At 38.3% G+C, this 24,065-nt stretch overlaps 1 protein-coding gene across 2 annotated transcripts in view; it reads right to left on the bottom strand.

Moving 5' to 3' along the window:
* CLCA2 (chloride channel accessory 2) overlaps positions 1–23,462 on the bottom strand; it is a 37,910-nt gene extending 14,448 nt beyond the window's left edge. Inside the window, exons 1-11 of one of the 2 annotated variants that reach the window (XM_060024813.1) lie at positions 23,183–23,462; positions 22,177–22,314; positions 18,944–19,094; positions 16,129–16,237; positions 14,967–15,126; positions 12,279–12,506; positions 8,656–8,886; positions 7,368–7,545; positions 6,414–6,520; positions 4,200–4,424; positions 1,440–1,710 (exon numbers count right to left, since the gene is read on the bottom strand). In XM_060024813.1, coding sequence (XP_059880796.1) covers positions 1,440–1,710; positions 4,200–4,424; positions 6,414–6,520; positions 7,368–7,545; positions 8,656–8,886; positions 12,279–12,506; positions 14,967–15,126; positions 16,129–16,237; positions 18,944–19,094; positions 22,177–22,314; positions 23,183–23,368 — 1,984 coding nt within the window. In that variant the 5' untranslated portion in view covers positions 23,369–23,462. The remainder of the gene's footprint in view (positions 1–1,439; positions 1,711–4,199; positions 4,425–6,413; positions 6,521–7,367; positions 7,546–8,655; positions 8,887–12,278; positions 12,507–14,966; positions 15,127–16,128; positions 16,238–18,943; positions 19,095–22,176; positions 22,315–23,182) is intronic. The other variant, XM_060024822.1, reaches the window with a different exon arrangement.
* Between the last annotated feature and the right edge of the window lie 603 nt (positions 23,463–24,065).

The raw sequence follows: 24,065 nt of genomic DNA, 5'->3' as shown, positions 1-24,065 counted from the left end.
TTTTGGACTATATACAAAAAGTGAAAGGTGTGGCCAGGGATAAGCAATCAGAGTCTGAGAAGTTTGTTTGAATCCATTCCAGTAGGCAAAATAAGAGGACTTGTCTAGTATCCTCTGAGGTGGCCTTGAACTAAAATCCTTTAAATGAACTTTTGTTTCATAAATGTCATACAAGATTGCCATGGCAAGATACTAATGGGTTGCCAAACATAAGACTCATTTTTTTTAACTTTTAATTGGTTTATTATTATAATTGCTTATACTTAATTGGTATATACATTTATTTCTTTAATCTATTTATTATTCTCTACAAACAACGCATTGCCTCATAGCCTACACGTAGGGCAGACCACATTAAAGCACCTCAGAACAAAATTCTGCCTGAAGTTATGGGCTCAGGAGAATCACAGCAAAATAACCTACAGAGATTTTTCACATAAATTGTCTTGTTTTAAACAAACATAAGACTCTTAAAATATTTTTATCTTTGAAACAACAAAGAGAAGGAATATGATTTTACTGGTAGATCAAACATTGGGGCTGCCAACATAAACTTTGAGGTCTATTGTCATTCTGAGAATTTAGTTTAGGAAAAGAACAGAATAGAAAAGATAAAACAATAAAGGAGTTTGTTTTTAAAAGTTAAAACAAGTTAGTCAGAAAGAGTCCAAGTGCTGCTCATTGCCCAGATTGATGCTGTGGTGTCTGTGAGGTATGATGATGAAGTTCTGAACTCTCTCTGTGCAGAATGAGTGCTTTGAAGTAGGGTTTTGTTTTGTTTGACTTTGTTTTCCCAGTGGTGGGGAAATTTCTATCCTGATTCCACTAAGCTTGCTGGCCTGGTCTTCTTGTTACCAAATAACACATGTAAAAGGCCATGGCTCTGCTCTCTCATCAACCCAGCTACTTGGCTAAAGAACAGTCTATGGTCAACTCAATTTCCAATTTTCTCTTTAACAGCCGGGCAAAAGAATAAGAAATGGATTAACTGTCATTGCATCTCCCTTTTGGGGTTTTCATTTGCTATTTTAATTGTCCAATATGATTATTTCAGTGAATAGGAAAACTGGTGAATCCTAAAGGAATGTGGGCATGCCTGTTCCCAAGTGGCCTTACTAAGTGTGGTCAGTGTCACTGGACAAGTGGAAGCCAAGACCTAGGTGTCGGGCGACTTCCTCCCTCCATTCTGCTCACACACAGCCACTCTGAGGAGCCTCAAGGAGACTCTCTTTTCCCAAGTTCACATTTGCTTTCCCTGTGCAGGTGGAGACCTGTAGCTACTTAGTACGTCAGTGAGTCCATGAGAATTTGAGATTCTCATAAGATTGGGTGAGAAAAATAATTGAATTGGAAGAATTTTAAAGATAAACTTAATATTGATACTGCAGCATCAGAACAGCTCTTGAGAACATGAAAAATTACATGATATTCCTTGTTACCTGCTCCATCATCAAAAAGTTTCAGCGTAACAGGATCTGCAGTCTCTGACTCAACTGTAGCAGTTACAGTGGCATTGAGAATGGGATAAAACCCCTTTCTCACAATTGCATAAATTGTCACAGGATGGGGAAAATGGGTGCTGTCTCTTTCCACAAAGGCTTCCACAGTGGCCGGGGGCACGGCTGAGCGGGAGGCACCAGAGGTCACTGTCACTTTCAAGGCTTGAGGAGAATGATGGGTATTGTTCAGTGTGTAAGTCCATAGCCCAGGCTGCAAAACAAAGACTTCGTTTGTCAAGTGTGAAGAAAAAAATCAACCCTCATTTTAAAGTGTAAACTTAACCTCGTAGGGTTTTTTGCTCTTGTTTTGTTGATATTGCATTTTCTAAAATACTACAAAAGAATATCAGGAAGAGTAATGTTGGTTAAGAGATAACTAAATTCAGTATTTACATGGCTTTCACTGTACAACCCACTTTCATTGTTAGGTAACTCTTTAGGGAATTAGACCCTGAATTTATTTTTGGGGAAGGACACATCTTGATTCACATTTTTAGAGGATAACAATGTGTCCAGCTTCAAAGTACTTGGCAAATATTAATCTGAGCCCCTTCACCCTACAGGAGGTTCAACGTTTTTATTCCTTTTATATAATGGAGAAAATTACAGCAAATTAAGTGGACAATTATGATTTATGTGGATAACCTGGAATAAAAGGCAACAGTATCCTTCCTGCCCTCCACTTCCTTTAATGCTCCCATGCCCAGAAATCTCAAGCAACAAAATCCACATACACGGGCTTCCCTGGTGGCGCAGTGGTTGGGAGTCCGCCTGCCAATGCAGGGGACGCGGGTTCGTGCCCCGGTCTGGGAGGATCCCGCGTGCCGCGGAGCGGCTGGGCCCGTGAGCCATGGCCGCTGAGCCTGCGCGTCCGGAGCGTGTGCTCCGCAACGGGAGAGGCCACAACAGTGAGAGGCCCGCGTACCGCAAAAAAAAATTTAAAAAAATAATAGAACGAAAAAAAAAAAACCCACATACACTATTAGGGACCAAGAAAAGGAACACTATTTTTAATAGATCAGGATTGCACAGTGTCTATGTTGAGTAATTTATAGAAGTATTGCTGAATGCCATTCTCCTTATCTGTCTGGGCTGCCTGGGGGAAACCTGGAAACAAATGTCTGAAAGAAAACAGCTTAAACTACAGTAGCAGAAATTTGTTCTTTTGATAAAATTGTACATAAGTATTCCTTTTTTCCTAATTCCTGCTGCTGCTCCTTCTTAAATCGTGGAAGTAGCAGGAGGAACACAATCAAGCAGGATGAAGAAGAGAGAAATCAGTGGGTTAAGGTTTGACTCTGGAAAGTTAAGATGCCACACCCTATCCAGTCTTCTTGGGATTCATGTGGTTTGCCATTTTCCAGTGAAGTCACAATTCAAGCATCAAGATTATCTATCTATCTGGGTTTTTTCTGCTTGGTTTTGTTTTGTTCTTTGTAATCATAACATTAGTAACAGACATGTGGCGGAAACCTCCACATGAAAACTCCTCTGTGGGTGTAAGAAGTGTTTTGATACGGGGCACCTAATCCAGACAAAGAGGTCAGGCAGAAGCAGCAAGAAGTAGGTAAAGTGTTCCTGGTCCTTGTGCACAGGTGTGAAAGGAACATGATGCGTTTGGAGAAAAGTTAAGTAGGGGCAGAGCACAGGGTGTTTGGGAGTAGGGTTAGGAGATAAGTTTGGGGTTGGGGAGTAAGAGGTACAAACTAGGGTGTAAGATAGGCTTAAGGATGTATTGTACAACATGGGGAATGTAGCCAATCTTTTGTAAAAACTATAAATGGAAAGTAACCTTTAAAAATTATATAAAAATAAAGCTTTTCTAAATTAAAAAATAATTTTTAAAAAGAGTTAAGTTTGGGCAGAAGCCAGAACGTGAAGGGCTTAGTAGATACTAATAACCACATGGATTTTATCCTGAGACCGTCAAAGAGTTTTGAGTAGGAGACAGGTTTGATCAGATTTGTGCTTCAGAAGGATCACTCTGATAAAGGTGTTTGGAGAGAAGGATGCTAGACCAGAGGAAGGAAGGCCAAGCAGAGGCTATCAACAGTGATCCGGGGGGTGGGGGGGGGGGAGGGCCAACAGACCTGAAGAGGGATTGCATTCAGGCAATGCACAGCCTTCCTGCATGCTGCTTCTTCTGTCCAGAATGTTATTCATACCTCTGGCCCCTTAGGCCTTCACATTTCCATTTTGATGTCTTCACTTCCAGGAAGCATTCTCCTTCCCCCACTGCCTGCACATGCCCCCTGTGTGCTCTGAGTACCCTGTTCTTATTCTTATTATGGCACTTTATTGTAAAGCACCTAGAACAAGACCCTGCACATAGTAGGTGCTCAAAAACATATATATTCCATGTATTTATATTATAAATTCTAAGCAGAGCGTTTTTTCTAAGTATTTGATACAGATTTTGTAAAGAAGGAAGTAAGCAAAAAGAAATTATTTGTACTACATAAATACTAATTTCCACTGTTGAAGTGAGAAGCCTTTGGTGTCCATTATTTAAAGTTTTGAACATACCTTAGTAGTTCCTCTTAAATTTTGAACATTCAAAAAATCCCTCATAAATTTAAAGTAAAATTTTGATATATTCGAATAGGATTTCCTTTACACAATGCATTTAATTCTGTGATCCATCTGAAAGTCACGTAGTTGACTAAACGTTGTCATTACGAACAAGCTTACAATACCTACCTTAGCAGTTCCTGGAATCCAGAGGCGAGCAGTCCGAAAAGCTAGATTGGTGGTAAAATCATCTGTGTAGTATTTTCTTCCATTAGGATCAAATAATACAATCTCAGGGGGACCACTGGTCTGCCATGTGACTAGAAAGGTAGTGTCATTGCCCACACTGTGATCCACAGTCACAGTGTTTTTCAGTTGATGGTGACGTTTAACATATTCACCTATACTTTCAAGCTGTTCGAGAGAATATACATGTGAAAGTTTCTAGCATATGCATAATCATTACATTTTTCCTTTATTTTTATGACAAATAAAAATGAATTGGCAAAAATAAAAAAACTATTTAACTTGGACATGTCGTATATTTACATAAATTATTTTTCATGTAAAAATACTTTGCTTAAGCAAAGTGTTATAAGTACAGTAGATATAAAATATTTTGTTATAGCTAGTACATGTCACTTCATTAATCTTTATCAAGAGATTTTAGCTGTTCTCATACTTCTCTCTTATCCAAATCAACATTAGCCTCGGAGCAGCAATTAAAACAAGCTTTTTTTTTTGACTTTTTTTGTGAATGTGCTCTAATTAATTTGTGTATAATCTGTCCAGATACCTTTATGTATTTTAATAAGAAATCAGACATTGGGTTTCAGTGGGGTTTAGTACATTTAAAAAAATCATTTAGTCATGATTTAAGCTGTGTGCACTTAAATAAGCTGTATGTGCACTTTGTGTGTGTGTGTGTGTGTGTGTAACATGCACCAAGTGCATACAGATGCCGGGCACTGTGCTAAATGCTTTACATGTATTATCTAACCCAATCCTTATGAAAACCCTCTGAGATAAGTGCTATTGTTACCCACATTTCCCAGATGAAATGACAGGCTTAGGGAAGTAAGCTGTCCAAGGTCACACAGCAAGGAGGTGAAACAGACATAGAGCCCAGGCTGGCTGACACCAGAACCCCTGCGTTTAATCGCTGTGTATTCACAAAGAATACCAGTCTATAAATAACTTTGAAAAATCATATTTATTAAATAAAGACATTAGCAACACTGTAAAATTGCTCAGACTTGTAAAGAATGTAAAATTCTGTTGGTGGATGACAGCAAAGACATTGCGGATTATTTGTTCAACTCAACTGAACAAGTGTCCGTGGACTGCTGATTACTGTGCCACGTTCCATGCCGGGCTCTGAGCTGTTGAAGGGGATTAGATGTAGTTTCTGCCCACAGTCTAGAGGGGCTAATGACATGCAAATAACTGGAGAGAGGTGGCCAAGTCTGGGAACCAATTTGAGTCATATGAATAATGTTTTGCTAAATTTGTTTTACTTTTTTAAACATTTCTTTTTATTTCATATTATTAAAGAGAAAATCAAGGGTAGAAAGATTATTCAGAAGAGCCAATTGTAGTCTAATCTAAAATATACACTATCACTTAAAATTCACCTTTTTCTACTTCTAATGACAGAATTGTGGTTATTGCCTTTACTCTGTACATATAATCTTGTTAAATATTTTCTAAGAATAATTTACTGATTTCATTGCTCCCATCAAGCCATTAACTTGGCAGGTTCACTTACCATCTGTGAGGAAACAGCAGGTGAAATTTTATTCAAAACATTATTCAGTTATATTCAAAATATCTTTAAAGTACTTTGAAAGAAAAATAAATTGGCCCTTTGAAAAAAATGACTTGATTAAAGGAAGATTTTGTGAGCAAAATCAAATAAATTGTGGTAGTTGGAGAGATCTTTAGGAATTTCTAGAATTGAACGAAATAGTTGATACTTTTTATATGAGGGAGGAGCTTCAAGGAAGTTTTTAAAGAAGCAAAGTAAAATGGATTCTGATTGATGGCAAGTTTGAACTAAAACTAAAGCCACTGATTCTTATTTTAATTCTGGACCTTACCTCTACCCCATGTCCCACCCCCAACCCCATTTTGAGCCACAAGGAAGGAGCAAACTCTGCTATAGACCTTGAAAAGCTGAAGTAGCAATTACAGAAAATGACTCCTAGGGCTGAGAAGTAGACATCAGGTAAAGATGAAGCCTGGTTCTGGTGATGTCAAGAAGCTCACTAAAAGCCTTCTTTTAATGTAACAAGGACTGTTACATATTCAAATAAGGTTAATGAGACAGCACAATTCATCTATTTTCCTTGCTCCCTCTCCCCTCTCCCCTATCTGTAAATATAATATTGAGGAAATTCTGACCTGAATATGTTGTTGAAAAATGTCTCCGGTTCCAGAGGAAATTCTACTGAAAGCATCAAGCATGCTATTGGAGTTGGATTTATCTGGAACAAAGAACTTTAAACCTCCTGAAATACACAATTGGGATGTTAGCTATTAAAATGTATAAAGTAAAACAAAAGATAAAGTGATAGATCTTTTCTAACAAACTTCCTTTGCTTAAGAGGGTGAGTTTGGGGAAAGCAGGAGCCGTGCTTGACTTGCTTTGCACAGCGTCCTATAGGACCACATGGTGAGCAGGCACCCCAAGGCAGTGGTTTTGTTTGTTCTATTCACAGCTGTAATTGTAGGGTCTAGGGCTCTACCCAGTATGTGATAAAAACTCAATAAATATTTATTGAAAATAAATATTTATTGAAATCAAATATTTAATTAAGGTAATTCCTAGACAATCTAGGTTAATTTCTACCCATTTATATTGCTATATATTTACATTTACATTCTGAAAACATTATTTGCAAACATAATTCAATAAAACCTAGCTTTCAGTTTTCAAGTTAGCATATGCATTTTTTATTCAATGTGAGGAATATAAGATAAAATTATTCTGTGCCTCATTTAGAACAAAAAAAGATATGTGTGTAATATTGCATGTCTCCTTATCATAGAAGTTAGTGCATTTAAACATACTTTTAGCTCCATGATTATACATGCTCAGGCTGGTTTAACAAAGAAGTAATAATAATATTTTCATTAGGTGTATATAATTGGCACTTTCTAAGGAAAGTATAAAAAAGCAAATTTTTGACAGAATTTAGCAATGACTTTGTTTTGTGTTTTTTCTTAAGAAAACTGTTCATAGTTTTTTCAATTAAGCCATGTATTCTGTTGACATAATCTGAGTTTCACGGTGGTTCTTTGAATATTCAAGTTGAAAGGAAATGCTCTAAAATATGTTGCTAGAAATTTACCTACCTGTAAGATGTGATAATTCCTCCAGGTTTTTGACTGCAGATGAACCCAGGGCAATGGTATGAATAGTTGAACCACTGCTGAGCACAGTGAGGAAGCAGTTGGTGACATGCTCATCATCTCCACTGGTCACTAGTATCATCACAGAGCCGAAGGCTTTTCCATTCAGTTTTTCAACCATCTGAACACAGGGTGTCATTCATTTGGAAGGAAATGTGATTCAGATTGCCTTATTGAGCAGGAGAATTCACTCTCATTCCAAATTCCCCACCAGGGGGGCATATTCCTCTTCCAGGTCCTTTCTAACTTCCCACACTCTCCATGCCCATCTCCACTCAGTCCTCACCTCACCCCATCACAGCACTTGTCACCCTACATGCCATTGCCTGCTTACTCATGGATAGGACTTCTTCCTGTTCAAATCACTATGCGATACCCCTAGTTTAGAATAGTGTCTATCATAGAGGATGTGGGAGAACATTATTATGTGAGATCCTTGCTTCTGAGATCCAGTAAGTGGCCAATAAAAGGACCTTGAGCAGTGTTTCTCAACCTTGGCTATACACTGGAATTGGATGAGAACTTTAAAATTTTTTAACGGCCAGCTCACACCCAAGATCAATTAAATCAGAATCTCTGGGGGTGAGATGCAGGCATTGGAATTTTTGAATCCCCAGCTGATTTCAATGCGCAGCCAATGTTGAGAAACTCTTGGCTGTAGAAAGTAACAGTTGCAATTGTGTTCTGCCTGCTACCAGATGTTTAACACATGGCTGTATCCTCAGTGTCGAATCCACACTTATGCTGATTTAGGTGAACTCCGTTATTCTTGAAACATACCTCTGACCTTAACTGATATTCATATGCTTGAGGTCTAGTATGACCATAGGCAGGAGGCCAGACATGCTGATTTTGATTGGAAAACCCAAGGGTAACAACAGCCACAGATGGAACTGTCCCAGATGGATAGGGACAGTGTTAGAAATTTTTCTGATGATGCTGAAGTCCCCCAGCCTATAATTGAATAAGTGTGTTCAATTATTTACTCATTCCTTCAAGAAATTTTTCTTAAGCAAATATTACATGCCCTTTACTAGGCACAGGGGATTCAGTGGTGAGAAATTCGTGGTCCCTGACCTTAAAGATAATCCATCATTACTTTCCTATACTTGAGACTCATGACCATATTGTAAGATTGCCCCAAATCAGAAGCAACTTCAGATACAAAGTGAGGGAAAGGAAAATGATGGGAAAGGAAAGTGATGGTGAGGCTTGGGGTGCTCTACTGTACCTCAAATCCCTTCTTCAGCCCTGAGCAGATGCTGGTTTCTGCTTCAGCTGACACAGTGGTAGGCAGATAGGAAACCAGCAGCTTTCGGTCATCATCATTGTTAATTTGGTGCAGCTGGGCTCTGATTGTCCCTTTGCTATTAAAACTAGCAATGCCCACAAAGGTATGAATTTCAACAATCTGCATCAAGTAAAATTCTGCTGCTTGTTGCAGTTGAAGGAATCTGTCAGCCTATGTTGCAGAAAGGAAAAAAGAAAGGTAACAACATTTGGTTGGTAGACAAAAGTATAACTAAGTAACTCAATTAGCAAATATCTCTGCTAATTCTTTAGAGATGTCAGACTCTGATTTTTTGAGTTGTAAAGATTGACACTATACTAGAATATTGTTTGATTAAATGCAGGCTCAAAAATGAATGCTTTTCGGCAGGGTGGGGGTTGGTTTGGAACTCTGCCCCTAAGAAGCTGTTCATGATTTACCATTCCATAAGAACACATACATCCACTATTTCTCTCCTACCTGATTCAAAGATCTGTAGAACCAATAGAGACTTGGTTTGTAATTGCTTCTTTTAAAATTCATCCTGGGTAAGAGGAAACATTGCAAAGATCTTATGGTAGAGAGCAACAGCAGTCAGGCATCTATCCTGGCACTACTCTCTGTTATCATGTTTATCTTAGGCTGGGCATTCCATCTGTAAAGTGAGGGTAATAATAATCTTTCTTACTTGCTAAAATAGAATTACCGTGAGGATCAACTGAGATATGTATATGACAATAGTTACACCTTGAATAAATATAAAGTAATGTTAGTGACCACATTTGGGCAGGTGATACTAGTGATGAGTTCATTAGGGTCACTTGTTTTGAAGGCTGTGGGAGCAGGAAGCTGAGCTTCAATGACCACCTGTTCAGTGATGATTGTGGTCTCTATCTCCAACCTAGACATCTCCCTTAACATCTGGACCTGCATTTCACACTGCTTAGGAAACAACACCAATTTAACCTCTCACAGGTATCTCAAACTCTATACACTTTGAATTCATTGCCCCCCTTCCCAGATATTGTTTCTCTTACAATATTGAGAGGTAAATTGGTAGAGTGGATAAAACAAGGACTTTGAATCCTGCCTTCAACTTTTACTAGTAATGTGACCATAGAGAAATTACTTATCTCTTTTAGCTTCAGTTTTCTCATCTGCAAAATGGGTACATAGTAAGTACTTAGTAAATACTAAGTATTGCTAGCAACATGGTCATGACCTCTACTCCTAACTAGTGAAGCCAGAAACCTGGAACTCTCTTTTATTACTCCTGTGTTACCAGCCTCCATATCCTTGAACAGGTCATATCAATACGTCTTAAATTTCTCTCAAATTCATACCATCATTCATTTCATCATTCGTTTTCATCTTATCTGTCATTTTTCTAGGCCAAGCCACTGTTAGTTATATCCATACCAATTGATGTACTTCCCCTGAAAAAAATTCTACTAATTTTGCCTCTCAGCCACCTGCATACACTATTCTCTTCACTGGCATGCCTCCCCTCACCTCATCCAACTGGCAAATATCTACTTATGCTTCAAGACTCAACTCCAAGATCATCCTCCCAGTGAAGTCTTCCTCAGTCACTCTCCTATAACCCAGATGCTGCCAGTGCCTCCACAGCAATTCACACCTCTGTGGAGCCTTGTCACATTGTATTGTGTTTATTCACACGTGTGTGTTGTCTCCCTCATCAGATTGGGAGCATTTCAAAGCAGACTCTATTCTGTCATCTCTGTATCCCCCAAGCCAGCACAGTATAGGCACCTGATAAATGAATGGATGGTCGTGATGGTTCAGTGACACTATTGACAGGAAAAGGGAGAGAAGTTTTCTTTGCCATGAGCTTGCTACTTTAGGCTTATTTCTGTTCTACTTCTCTCAGGTCTTCTTTCAAGTACAACTATCTTTCCCTTTCACCCCATCTGTTCTTGCTCAACAGAGGCAGATAGTCAATATTAATTACTCTGAGATCATATTTGAAGATCATACCCTAGTCAACTGCAGGTAGGCAAGATCACAAAATTATCTAGATGCTGAATGTATTAGTGGTATTCCTCATATTTTAGAGACAAGCCAAAACAGGCAAATTTTCCAGGACTACTGATCCAGAGAATACAAGAGGATAAACTCTCCCTTAGGACAAGTACTATAATAAAATAACAGTTGTCACTTATAAACCAAAAACTTCATATTCAGTATCTCATTTTCCCTTTCAACAACACTATGAAGTAGTTAGTGGTGCACTGGTAAAAGTTTAAAAACTGGCTTTCTGGTAAAAAGAGAAAGAGGGAGAACCCTGGATTTGTTGCAATTTCTATGGGGTAAATATTCTCACTGTGGCTGATTTAAGCTGTCAACCTGACATCGCTGAGTGCAAAGTTGGCAAGAGATATGTAGGAGCAGAGTCATAGAGATGATAGACCAGAAATAACCTCAGGAGCCTAGATCTGGGATCAGCAGACATTTTCTGTAAAGGATCCGATAGTAAATATTTTAGGCTTGGTGGGACATATATTGTCTTTTGCAACTACTTAACTCTGCTATTTTAGTACTGAAGCAGCCATAGATAATATGTAAACAAATGAGCATTGCTGTCTCCCAATAAAATTTTACTTATGGATGCTAAAATTTGAATTTCATACAATTTTCATATGTCCTGAAATTTTATTATTCTCTTGATTTTTTTCTAAACCCATTCTTAATTTGCAGGCTATGCAAAAGCAGGTAGTTACTGACTCTGGGCATAGATAATAGTAAGAATAGTAGAAAAATAATTAGGAAGTAATGAGTTTTGAGCATTTATTATGCTTATTTCAATATATTTTATTTAATTATAACTCTACATAGTTTATTTTTTAATAATGGCTATATTTACAACTGGCTTGCAAATTTCTTGAAAATTTAACAATTGACTCCTGTGAGCCAGTATGAACTGTCTCTGTCACAACAATGAAATAGGTATTGTTATCTCTGTTTTACAGATGAGAAAACTGAGCTTCAGAGAGATTATTTGCTCTTGATTACACAAACAGTAAATGAAGGAGCCAGGACTTAAAGCACATCTGCCTGATTCCAGAGACTAAACCTCTAATTACTGTCTAAGAATTCTGGAGCTTTGGAGAATGGGTTTCTAGAAGGCTGCCAGATTGCCAGATGAGTGAGATATGTTTCTCTGTACACAATGACATAGAAAATACACACATAATGGATATGCACACTCACTGCAAACTCAGTCTATTGCCTCGGCCATGGCTGTTTACCAGTGAGTGGAATGTGGTCAGAGAGGAGCCTTCCGCTACATGTCAGAGTTTTGGAAAGGGTTTTGGTTAGAAAAGGTTGCAATTAGTAGCAGTAATGAGGGCTGGGAATTACCTGTGGATTTCATTTATCTGTGTTATCTCAATATCTGGGCCACATTCTGAATTTGTTTCTCTCATACCCAAGAAGAGATGATGCCCATGACTATTCCAAACGTTTGGCCTCACCCTTCCCTTCCCTTCCCCTCTGAAAAGAAAAAGAATTAAAAACTGATAGAAAAAAGTGATGGTTTACAATTATTTTGGTTCAAATGTTACCTTTGCCATCTTGCTGGACACATCCAGCACTAAACAGACCACTTTGTCGCCAGCCTGTATGAGAGAGAACGTGGGAGGAGGCGGAAGCTCAGTCCCTTTCATGGGAAAACTGTTATTAAAGTCGTCAGAGTCTGTGATTACATCCCACGTACTTCTGAGGCTGCACATTTGGTTCTGCAGGTTTGGAGCCTCTTGGTTGTGGGTACTTGCATTACAGAATTCAACCACCTCGAAAAAGAATAAAATAAAAGTACTCAGAAAATAATCAGAAAATAAAAGTACTCTTCTCACACTAGACATACTTCTCATTCTCAAGCAACTAAAGGTAAGAGGAAAGGTGAGCTGAAACATGAGAAATCAGAAGTGCTACAGCTATGTCCTTCTTTACTTCAAGAATGCCATTGAATTTACAGATAAACCTTGGCACCCTTTGCTTGAAACTCTGGCACGCATGTGGTACTGAGGTCAACCTCTGTTAAAGTTTTCTTGCGCTTAGGTAACAGAGAGTAGACCGTGTATAAATATCTTAGGCTTTAAAAAAATAAAACAAACTCTCAACTTCCTTAGCATAATAGTGTGTTAAAGAAAACACCCCAGGAGATGTTATCTTATCTTGATCAGCCTATTCCTTGGAATGATATTTAATAACCACTGCACCTTTATCTATTGATCAATAAACCTATATTGAGCTAGTTCAAATATTGACCTCTGTAAGACTAGGATAAGGAGAAAACCAACTTAAATCTACTTCCTGATCTCTTTCCCCATTTGGAGATATAGCCATAATTCATACAATAATACTAAACCTTGGCAGCACCTCTTTTAAAGGCATGATTTGCATTGCAAAGTAATGTGTTATCTACTTCCCAGTGGCTATATTCCTACAAACAGTAGATGCTTCCTGCTAACAGAGCTATGGAAGCTTAGAGGTAAAAGAAATCTTACAGATTCTCTAGCCCCAACTCTAATTTCTTAGAAAAGGAAGCTGAAGCTTCAAAAAGTTAGTAATTGCATAAGAACATGAGTTTCTTAGTAGGATGGGGAGATATGATAGAACCTGTTTTGTTGTTTTTGTCTGTATGTTTGTTTTTAACTCTTTTCTTTATATTTCATGACTATGGTTAGGAGATGGTAAAAGTTTTCTGACTGGATATTAATGAGTAGGTGTTTCAAATGACCAGAAAGATAGTACCTAGCCACAAACAATGTGGATGAAATAACATGGAATTAGCTTGGCTTCAGATATTAAAGCTGTAAATTAAATTAAAACCATAATGAATTGGACAAGAAATATGAAAAAGCACCTTAAAGTTACAGATGACTCTTAGCCTTGACTAAAACCAGACTGAAGAAAAAAAAATTATCTAAAAAAAGAATGTGTCAATCCAAGGAACATTGGGTTAGTCATAGAAACAGAAAACTTCACAGAGACACTGCCCACAGTGTTCCCAGCTCAATGGAGAGGACGTGACCCACAGATGTGATGAAGTTGGAAAAATGTATCAGGTTATGAAGGCTGATGTGACTAAATCTCTGCATCTCCTAACTCCCTCCTTTCTGATTCCACACTCTCAAAATAGGCCTCTGGGTAGAATTTGGCTGTTCCGTGCTGCTTCTGTCAGAGAGAAAATGAACTGGCTAGAGAATGCGAGTGTCAGATCTCCATGACAGAGTACTCTTTTTAAATAATTTTAAAAATGTGTTCTGGATTCCTACACAAGTCTCTTGTCAGTTAGCGTGGAATACTGACAAGATTGAGTTTCTGAACCTGCAAAGCTAAGGGTTAGTTGACTTCCCTTGGTAACACGTGACTTTTCTTTTTAAGTTCTAGAATATGCAAAACAAGGGAAAGAGAATTAGGGAATTCCATTAAAATAAGAGTGGTTTGCTACCTTAAATGAAGAAATATAATCATACGTTACATCCCTGTCATTAACCCAGTACACTTTCCTGTGAAAGGATATAGATGCACCACCATATGAGCAATTTATTTTGAAGACTCCAGGTTTCCCCTTGTTAAATCACCTTCCCTGGAGAGCACATAATCACTTTTCTAAAGGAAACAATTTTTACTGATCAGCTTGGACTGTCGGGGGGGGGTACTGAGTTTTTTTTTTTTAATCTGTAAAGTAAAAACTAGATGAACTCTAAGGTTCCCCAAGCTCTAAAATGTAGTGAATCTTTTTTCTTTTCTTTTCTTTTCTTTTCTTTTTTTTTTTTTTTTTGACTACATTGGGTCTTAGTTGTGGCACACGGGATCTTTCATTGCGGCGCACAGGCTTCTCTTTCTGTAGTTTGGCATGCAGGTTTTCTCTCTCTAGTTATGGTGCATGGGCTCCAGAGCACATGGGCTCTCTAGTTGAGGCACGTGGGCTCAGTAGTTGTGGCACGCAGGCTTATTGCAGTGGCTTCTCTTGTTGTGGAGCACGGGCTCTAGGAGTGTGGGCTTCAGTAGTTGTGGCGCACGGGCTTAGTTGCCCCTCGGTATGTGGGATTTTAGTTCCCTGACCAGGGATTGAACCCTCCTCTCCTGCATTGGAAGGTGGATTCTTTACCACTGGACCACCAGGGAAGTCCCAAATGTAGTGAATCTTAATTGTCTTTTTGTTTAAATACTTAAAACATATCAGTCTATCTTGGGAAAAGATGGAATCTTGTAAGAGTTTGTTATTCTAAGGCCATACTTACAGAAGATAAACTTTGCATGAACATTATCGATGCAGTTGCATTTTGGGTGCTATTGTATATAAACATGCATCCTTCTTGGAGAATCTTGCTAATAATACAGTTTTCTTGGGGGCAAGGGCCTCTTTCACACAAGAAAATGCCTGTGATGTCAGATGAACACCTGAAATAGGAAGAGACATTGGGTCTGTTTTAGAAATGCTTATGTTTCTTTCTTATTGGCTCATAAAATAATTTGTTTCTAGGATCATAGATTGCTAGATACACAGAAGACATTTTAAAAACTATTAAGAAAGGTCATTAATTTACAAATGCACTCCACTTGATTTTAAAGCATTTGATTTTGATGAGAGGCTCTGTATTGCCAAGGGCTTTACCAGCTAAACAGGGTCAAAGCAAAAGTCACCGAGAAATCAACATGAACTTTTGGAGGCCTGAGGAAGGTCATGAGTGGTAGTATCCTGAATCAGGGCTCCTTTGAGTTCATTGCCATTGGACATCAGAGGAAGAAGAGAATGAACATCTAATGATGATATTTAAAAGGATTCCTTCCTATATAAGCAGTCTCAAATGCTGTCAATGGGATAAAAAACCATCTAAATTTTGGGAGAAGAATCAGTCAATATCTACCAAAATTACAGCTAAAATTACCCTATGACCTGGTAATTCTTGGAAGCTATTCAATAGATATACGGATCTGCCTGCATATAATGGAAATAACTTATTTATAACATTATGACTTGTAGTAATAACAAAATATGGTGAACAACTCATTTGTTCAATAATAAGGGACTGGTTGAAAAATTATGGTATATCCATACAATGGAACACTATGCAATTAAAAGAAAGAAGAGTGAGGAAAAATATATATTCATATTTATTTGAATTTTCCTGAAGAAACACAGAAAAAATAAATGAGAAACTAATAAAAATGGTGATCTAGAGGGGATGAAAGGGAACAGGGTGAAGAGAGTGGTGGGAGTATGCTATATAAGAGTATAACTTTTTATATTGTTTTGGCATTTGACCACATAAATACTTACCAATTTTTTTAAAAATCCAATAAAACTGAAAATTGTCAGTTAAGTTTTGCAGCCATTATAAACTCTATTTTAGCATAAAAAAAAATAAACAGTGAATTTTAAACATGCAAAAAAACACTAACCTTGTTACTTTAATTTGATTTTGCCCATTTACGTAGAAAGGTTTCTCATTGTTATATTCATCAAACACACCCCAACGGAGATGAGCCCATTCGTGAACAAACACTCTGCCTGTGGAAGAGAGAGTTTTTGTTTTGAGTTCCTAAAATTTCAGCAATATACCTTGCTAATCAGTGAATACGTAACATCACCTGACTATATATACTCATTCTGAAGGGTTGACGTGCAATTCTTGCTTCCACTTTCCTCTTCCCCACCCCGTTCCCATCCCCTTCTGCTTTACCCCCACCATCGTAAAAGAGGCAGTGTGAAAATATGTTTAGTCCTGGAAGTGCAAACCAGTGATTTACCTGTTGCATATCTGTTTGAAATTAGTGAGGAGTCTCACATTCTCTCATTTCCCTAAGGAAGCTGCCTAAGGTTTTCTATTTAGCTTTATACATGCCTATAAGTTCAGAATTCTGGGAAAGGAAAAGAAGCATATGGACTGAATGTTCAATTCAATGGACTGAATGTGTATGTCCCCCCAGAATTCATATGTTGAAATCCTGACCCACAATGTGAAGGTGTTAGGAGGTGAGGCCTTTGGGAGTGATTATTAGATCATGAGGGTGGGGCCTTCATAAATGGGATGAGTGCCCTTATAAAAAGACCCCAGAGAGTTTCCTTCTTTCTGTCATGTGAGGACACAGTGAGAAGATGGCTGTCTATGAACCAGGAAGTGGGCCTTCACAGAAACCAATTTGGCTGGTGCCTTGATCTTGGACTTCCAGTCCCCAGAACTGTGAGAAAGTTCTGTTGTGTATAAGCCTCCCAGTGTATGCTATTTTGTTATAGTAACCCAAATCGACTAAGACATCAAACCAGCAAATAAATCTTTCCTATTCTTCAGTTTGTGTTATCCAGGCATGCCTGCCACTCTTTTTTCCTATAGATAATTCTCCTGTCTACAGCAATGATTGAAACCCTGGGGCCAGGGAGGGAAGAAGGAGCAAAAAGGATCATAGAACCTCCTCACCAGCTTGGGTGGTCCTTTCTCTTTCATTTTATTCCTGATTCTCCATGTTTATCTTCAAATCTTAGCTCATGAAAATCCTCATTGTCAGCATCAAATCCTTTATAAGTTTATCTCTACCTTTCTAAATCTTGTATTTTCTTCAATGTTCAGCTAAAAACTGACTTCTCCCCAATAGAAATTTTCCAGATTAACTCCCCTCCCCAAGTACACTTTTCTTTCTGAATTCTTTTAAGATCTGGGAACCCAGGAAGTGTTTGCTGAGTTGACTCAGGCTGTGGCATATTATGCATTTTTTGGACCTTGGAACATAGGAGGGGAGGGGAACAGTCTAAGCTGAAAGTGCTAAGGAAAAGTTTCTGCCTACTCATGGAATTTAGAAGTGCTGGTGAAGTCATATATTTGTGCAGAGATTATCAGCACCTCAGAGTTACCAGGAAAAAAAGCCATTTTTATAAAGTTTTATAAAGTGTTTTATAAAGTGTGTTTTATAGAGTGTGTGGCTCCACTTCCTGCTAGTTATTCAGAGGATAATAAAATCTATTTAGATTTAAATGGGGGTAAAAGTGAAAATATCATTTGAAAGGCACTGCTGTACGTTAAAATCAAAAACAAAAAATTAAGAATTGGATAGTTAGCCCTTGACCTACTCATTTTTCTCACCACAGTTTCTTTCTCAGATCTCATCCACTAAATGCCAATCTCCAAACCTATGACGCTGGCTTCACTGTCAAACTCTAGTCATCCTTTTTCTGCCACAGGCTGGGTCTTTCCACCAGCAGAGTCCACTTTCCTCACAATCACTTGCCTAAATCCAGACTTGTGGATTTCCCCTTTAAACTGGTCCCTTCTATTTCTGCCCAAAACCTGGTGTGTTACTTAATGCTGCCCACACACACACTCCTTGCCTTTCACTCTGAAGCAGTTCTGACCTCTGTTTCATACTTTTTCCCCTCTGGAATATCTCTCATTACTTAGAGTTGTTAGGATTAAATAAGATAACATTTGAAAAGCAAATAGCACAGCACTTGGCACGTAGAAAATTCTCTTGTTCTTGTTACTCTCTTTCTTGTCCTTCCCATCTCACTGCCTTCGATCTTACTCAAGTCTCATGGCCTCATACCTGGACTTCTAGTTATTCTCCTGATATCCAGTTTCTCCCTCATTGATCTGAGGGAGTCAGATTATCCTCACAGCCAGATTTAGCTTCTGAAAACCCTGCTTGGATGGTTTCACTCCTATGTTTACAAACCTTAAGTTGTGACTTGCTAATTTGGGCATTTGAGGCTCTCCATCACCTACCCCATGTGCATTTCAGCATTTTCTCCCACTATTCACTTCCCATAGTTTTTCTGCACCATCAGTGGGGTCTACTGTGCCCATCTCTCAAATATGCCCTGGATTCTTCTGCTGCCACGGTTTTTTTTTTTTTTTTTTTTTTTTTTTGCTGCCACGGTTTTATTCATACTTTTCCCACTCTCTCTCCCTTTTTTCCATTTATCAAAATTATATTCAACCTTAAGATCCTCTTCTTTGTGAGGCCTTTTCTGACCACCTTTAGCTCAAAATGCTCTCCGTCTTCACTGAATTCTTATAGCATGCCCTGTCTGGGCCACTAATCTGGTGCTTAACCCTTTCTGGCTCACTTTGTCCCTCATCTTTTCATGGGCACGTGGCCTATCTCTTCATCCCAATAGTAAGTCCTTGGCAGGTTTCAGGTTCTCTGAGTTCCTTTTAGCATTAAGCACAGAATACTGTAAATAGTGCTGTCCATTGTCTATTTCTTGATTGGTCAAACTTACCTCGTGATCCATAGACAGCTGTTAAGTCATCATTTAGTAGAAAGTCAAGTGTGAAATGAATGTATTTTCCCTCTTTTCCACACCCTCTGTATTGCAAGGTATATGGATCATCTCCATGTGCCCCATACCAGTCAGTCACTATGACATTTGCCTAAATTAAAAGAAATGCCTTGTAATACTCTACATCACGACTGTAATGTTGGTGACATAAATATCTACATTTGTTAAAACACTTTGAAGTGTACGTTTAAGATATGTGTCCATTTTTCTATATGGATTGTATCCCAATTTTAAAACAGATTAAAAAAATAAATGCCTTTAGATGGAGTTTAAAATGCATTCACAACTAAATATCAACAAAACTATCTGTCACTTTCAAAAGCGTATATATTTTAAAAGCTTATCAAATTTCCATGGAGCTTCATTACTTTCATTTGACCTTCCCATTTTCCAGATTAAAATTTTCTCAAAAGTCAACACTGTAAAATTCTGACATTATAAATCACGATAAAAAGTAATTTAAAAGTGTGAAGAAATTTTAAGAGCATTTACACATCATTCAGAGCTGTACTGTAAAATGTTATAGCCTTTTGTGAACAACTTTCTGTGGGTTCTTTCATCAGTGTAAGACAATAGGATATGTTTCTTTTAAGCCTTTTCCTTTTATTCCCATAACCAATCAGATCAGCAAAACAATTATTCTATTGAAGTTATATTTCATACTGTACCTTTACCATTTCAATTACTATTTATAAAACACAATATTTTAAGTCAGAAGCTAAAGTAAATATCTATTCAAATAACCATCTAGAGAACACAGTTTTATATACAACATTGTTCCTTTTATTTTGAGGAATAAAGATAATATGTTGTCTCAAGACTTGCCCTTAGAAGTTAAGTATGTTGTTAATTTTTTTTTAAGTTGGTTATGGAACAATAGATCTAATATGATCTTATAAATATATATGTAACGATCACTATATGTACTACATGTGTACTGGTGTGTGTGTGGGGGTGTACACACCGCTGAGGAATAGTGGAAGGTAATATTTTCTTTTTATTGTCCATATTTCTACATTGTCTTTTTGCAACAAGCATGAATTATTTTTATAATAATTAGCATTTTTTTTTAGAAAGATAAGAATTCAAGCCAAGGACTTTGCAAGGCAACACCTGTGAAAAGGGCTACAGGCATCATGCCCTTGAATAGTCTTCACTTGGACAAAACCTCATTTCTATGTCTGGAAAGTTGTCCTGAAACAAAAAGGAAAGAGTACACTGTATGGGGTAGAATACTCAGGCTGTTTGGGGTTATATACTACCTTACAGACCATAGTAATACAGCTTTTATGTACTTTTATCCTACCCCTCCCCCCCTCCCCTGCGTCCCACCTACATTAGACTGTAGAGTCACAAGGAGAGGAACTATCTTGCTTTTCCTTGTGTCCTCTGCCATGCCTAGCATGGTTCCTGTATGTAATGATCATTTGCTAAGTGTTTGCTTGATTGACATTATGAGGTTAAAAGAGTTGGTATCTAGCAGATATATGAACAGCCTTCAGTGACTCTTTCCTTTAATCTTTCTGTTCAGTCATTTGTTTTTGTTTTTGTTTTTTTTTGCGGTACGCGGGCCTCTCACTGTTGTGGCCTCTCCCGTTGCGGAGCACAGGCTCCAGATGTGCAGGCTCAGCGGCCATGGCTCATGGGCCCAGCCGCTCCGCGACATGTGGGATCTTCCCGGACCAGGGCACGAACCCGTGTCCCCTGCATCGGCAGGCGGACTCTCAAGCACTGAGCCACCAGGGAAGCCCTGTTCAGTCATTTTTGCTTTAGTTATTTATTTCTCTCTTCTTCATTAGGATGAGGAGTAGCACCTGGGTTTGGTGTTGGTTATCTCCAAGACTTTTTGTCCCACTAAAGGCCAGATTGATTAATGACAACTATGTAAGGTGGCTAGAGACAGTATAGCTTAGAGCAAAGAGCATAGGTTTTGGAATCAAACAGGCATGAATTCAAATTTCTCTTTAATTTACCAGCTGTTTGACTTGGGATAAAATCCTTACCATATTTGAGCCTCAGTTTCCTAATTTGCAATAACAGCAACTAATTTTAGGTGTCTGAGAATTAAGCAATATATACAGAATGCCTAGCATTTAGTTGAAGTTTAATAAACAATAGCTCTGTTCCCAGTTTATCCCAGTTCGTCTATCACTCCTATCTCCAAGCCCAATCATCAAATGCTTTCACCTGGTCATAAATCAGATAGTTTTAAGGACCCTTTTAACTTCTTCAGGACACTGGGGTGCCTTTGAGATTGCTATATCATTCAATAACTTCAAAGGAGATCTAAGAATTAAAACAATCTTAGGAAAATTCATACCAAGTGACACAAATAAGGAAAAGGGGAAATTACCACAGTCTCAGCCCTTCTATCCGAGCTGTAATTACAGATCTTGAACCCACTCCATTGCTGAAGCCCTGAGCTATATTCTCAATGCCTCTGCTCCTGCCCTTTCTGGTAGCTGCTAGGACTCTTGATCACAGTAATTTCAAACAGTCATTTGCCAAATTTATTTAACATTTATTTATAGCATGCATACCAGTATGTGCCAGACATTATCATGGATGCTTAATTATAATCTACAGCTTAAGAGAGTCCTTTGAAGGTTCTTTTTTTGGTTGGAAAAAAAAAAGGTAGCCATGCCTCTCTTCCCTGCTTTCTGCCTTGCTTCTTATCAACATACTCCTCAAAAACAGTGTCCTGGACTTGGGCTAATGTGAAATTCTGCTAATTTGCACTCTTGCAGGACAAGAAAGTCATATTTTTATATGCATGGGTGGCTTAGGTTTCTGTCTGTACATGTATGTTTACTGTCTCTGACAGGGTGGGAAATGAGGATAGTCATAATTGAAATTATTCCCTTTACAGCTCATACTCAGTAGAATAAAACTAGTTCTTGGTCCTTAACCAAAAATTTCAGAAAGGACTCTGTAAGTTACATAGTAAAGAGATCTTCTGAGAGGCCGCTTGGGCAATGGCATTTTGCTTATTTTTTACTCCATAATTTTCACTCATTTATTACATTTCCATACATTTTGCACATAACAATCTTTTCAATAATATTGTTTGTGTATTAATATTAATTTGTTTTTGTCTAAGTTCTCACTTTTAAAGTTTGAACACATTATATTTTTTTCTTGAGTTAAGCACATTTAATGAAATCTTGAATTACCTTTTCATATGATTCTTGTTTTACTTTGCTGTAATTATTAGCTTTCCACGTGGCAGGTATTAAAATCTTTATATTTCTGAAAAACACTCTTCTCTTGGTAGCATTGAATAGGTAATAAGAAGCTTCGGTTATCATTTCCTGTAACCAAATAAAAGAAAAGCTTATTTTATCACTTGTAACTTCTTAATGTTTTAGTTTTCTGGTTATACTTGAACAAGCAGTAATAACAATAATGAAGGAGCCCATTTCTTTTAGAGACAGTATTAGATTTTTGGGAAAACCTAGGAGCAAAATAAATAAACTTCAAATGGTTATCTGGAAGAGATTTTAGGACACTAATTGTGCGTCTGGGTTTGCCTATATAATTTTCCAAATTTTGTGGAAGACTTCTAAGCTTTTACCGAACAAATCCTTTTCACGGCACGCCTTTCCAAGACCACACCTTATGACAATACTGATTTCACTAAAGCAATACCAAAGGGAGACTCAAGTAATGGAGCGATGGGCCTGCCTTACCATATCAAGGTGAAAATAGTCAACTGCTTTACAGAACATTCAGGTGAAAAGAAAGAATGTTGCTCTTTGGCACTCCGTTCAAACTCTCACTCTTTCTGTCTGAGAATTCCGATCCTCAGGATGGAATCCAACAACATAATTTTAATAAACACAATCATGCTTATTCATCAGTCAAACATCTGGTCTTTGTTGCCACAATGGATTATTTTTTAAGTTGCTACCCCAAAAACAGCCATGTAGTTAAACACAAAGCTAAAATTAGTAGTAACCAGCAACAACAAATAAAAGAGGGCTAGATCAACAGTCTGTGAGCTGAGACTACACAGAATTAGGTGAACAAACTGGCTTGGCTGTTAATTGTAATTTTTGTTGCTATTTTTGAGAAACATCACTTTCCTTACTGCTCAAATACAAACCAGGCAACTCCTTAAAGAAGGCTACAGGTCTGCTCGAATAGGATAATGGTTTTGACTTCATACTTGCCACTCACCTTAATGTTTGGGATGAGTTTCTGATCCTCGGATACCTGAGGATTGATTGCAACAAGTAATCCATTATACCCATTTTCTTGAAGCTGCACTCCGGCTCCCAGGAATAGGAGTTCCGGACCTAGGACCACCAGGAGAGTCACAAACTTCAGGCTGCAAACAGGACCTGCACTGTCCCCGTGCGTCATGTTGCAGAAAACCGTCTGCTTCACTCACACTGGTCCTGCTGGGCACATTGTGCTAAGTTGTCAATGGCGGAGCAGGTAGTTTCTTCCTGAACTTGCAAGGGCTTAGAGCTTGTGATGAAGGAGGTGCCTTCTTTGCAAAATCTGGGGTGGATCTTTCGGAAACCTGTCTCTACAAGTCTTTTTTCTCTGGGCGATGCCACACTTGCATGTTCTGTGGCTGAGCTTCCTCCTGAATCATGGTTTGGCAAGAAATCTTCCACCCCTTACTCATTTTATGTCTTCTCAAATGGAAATAAGACAAAAGGAGCTTAAAAGAGGGAAGCCTGGCTGGCTGGGCTGAAAATCAGAGAATCTGGGTTTTTCCATCCACTTGCAGTAGAAGTACAGAAATCTAGAAATCCTTGACAACCTCCTCCATCATTCAGAGCAATTCCTTCCCTACTGCACTCGTCATTTTTTGTTTGATGTAAGATTCCTTTGTCTGCTTATTTTGAAGATTTGGAAATCCATCCTGCAGCCCTGTCCCTGGGGCCTTGCATTAGGTAGTCTGGGAGAGCTCTCAGCTGATGGCTGGTGGGGGGAAGGTATCAGATATCCCCCAGAGAGGGCCAAGTGCCAGGAACTTGGATGTCTGTGCAGACCACAGAGGCCTTTCCTTCTGTCCTTGCTGCCTTTTCTCTCTTGATCAAGGAAAAGG

This window comes from Delphinus delphis, chromosome 1, assembly GCF_949987515.2.
Source record: "Delphinus delphis chromosome 1, mDelDel1.2, whole genome shotgun sequence".
NCBI classification, from domain to species: domain Eukaryota; kingdom Metazoa; phylum Chordata; class Mammalia; order Artiodactyla; family Delphinidae; genus Delphinus; species Delphinus delphis.
Note: the sequence above shows the minus strand (reverse complement) of the source record. Positions and strands in the feature narration are given on the sequence as shown.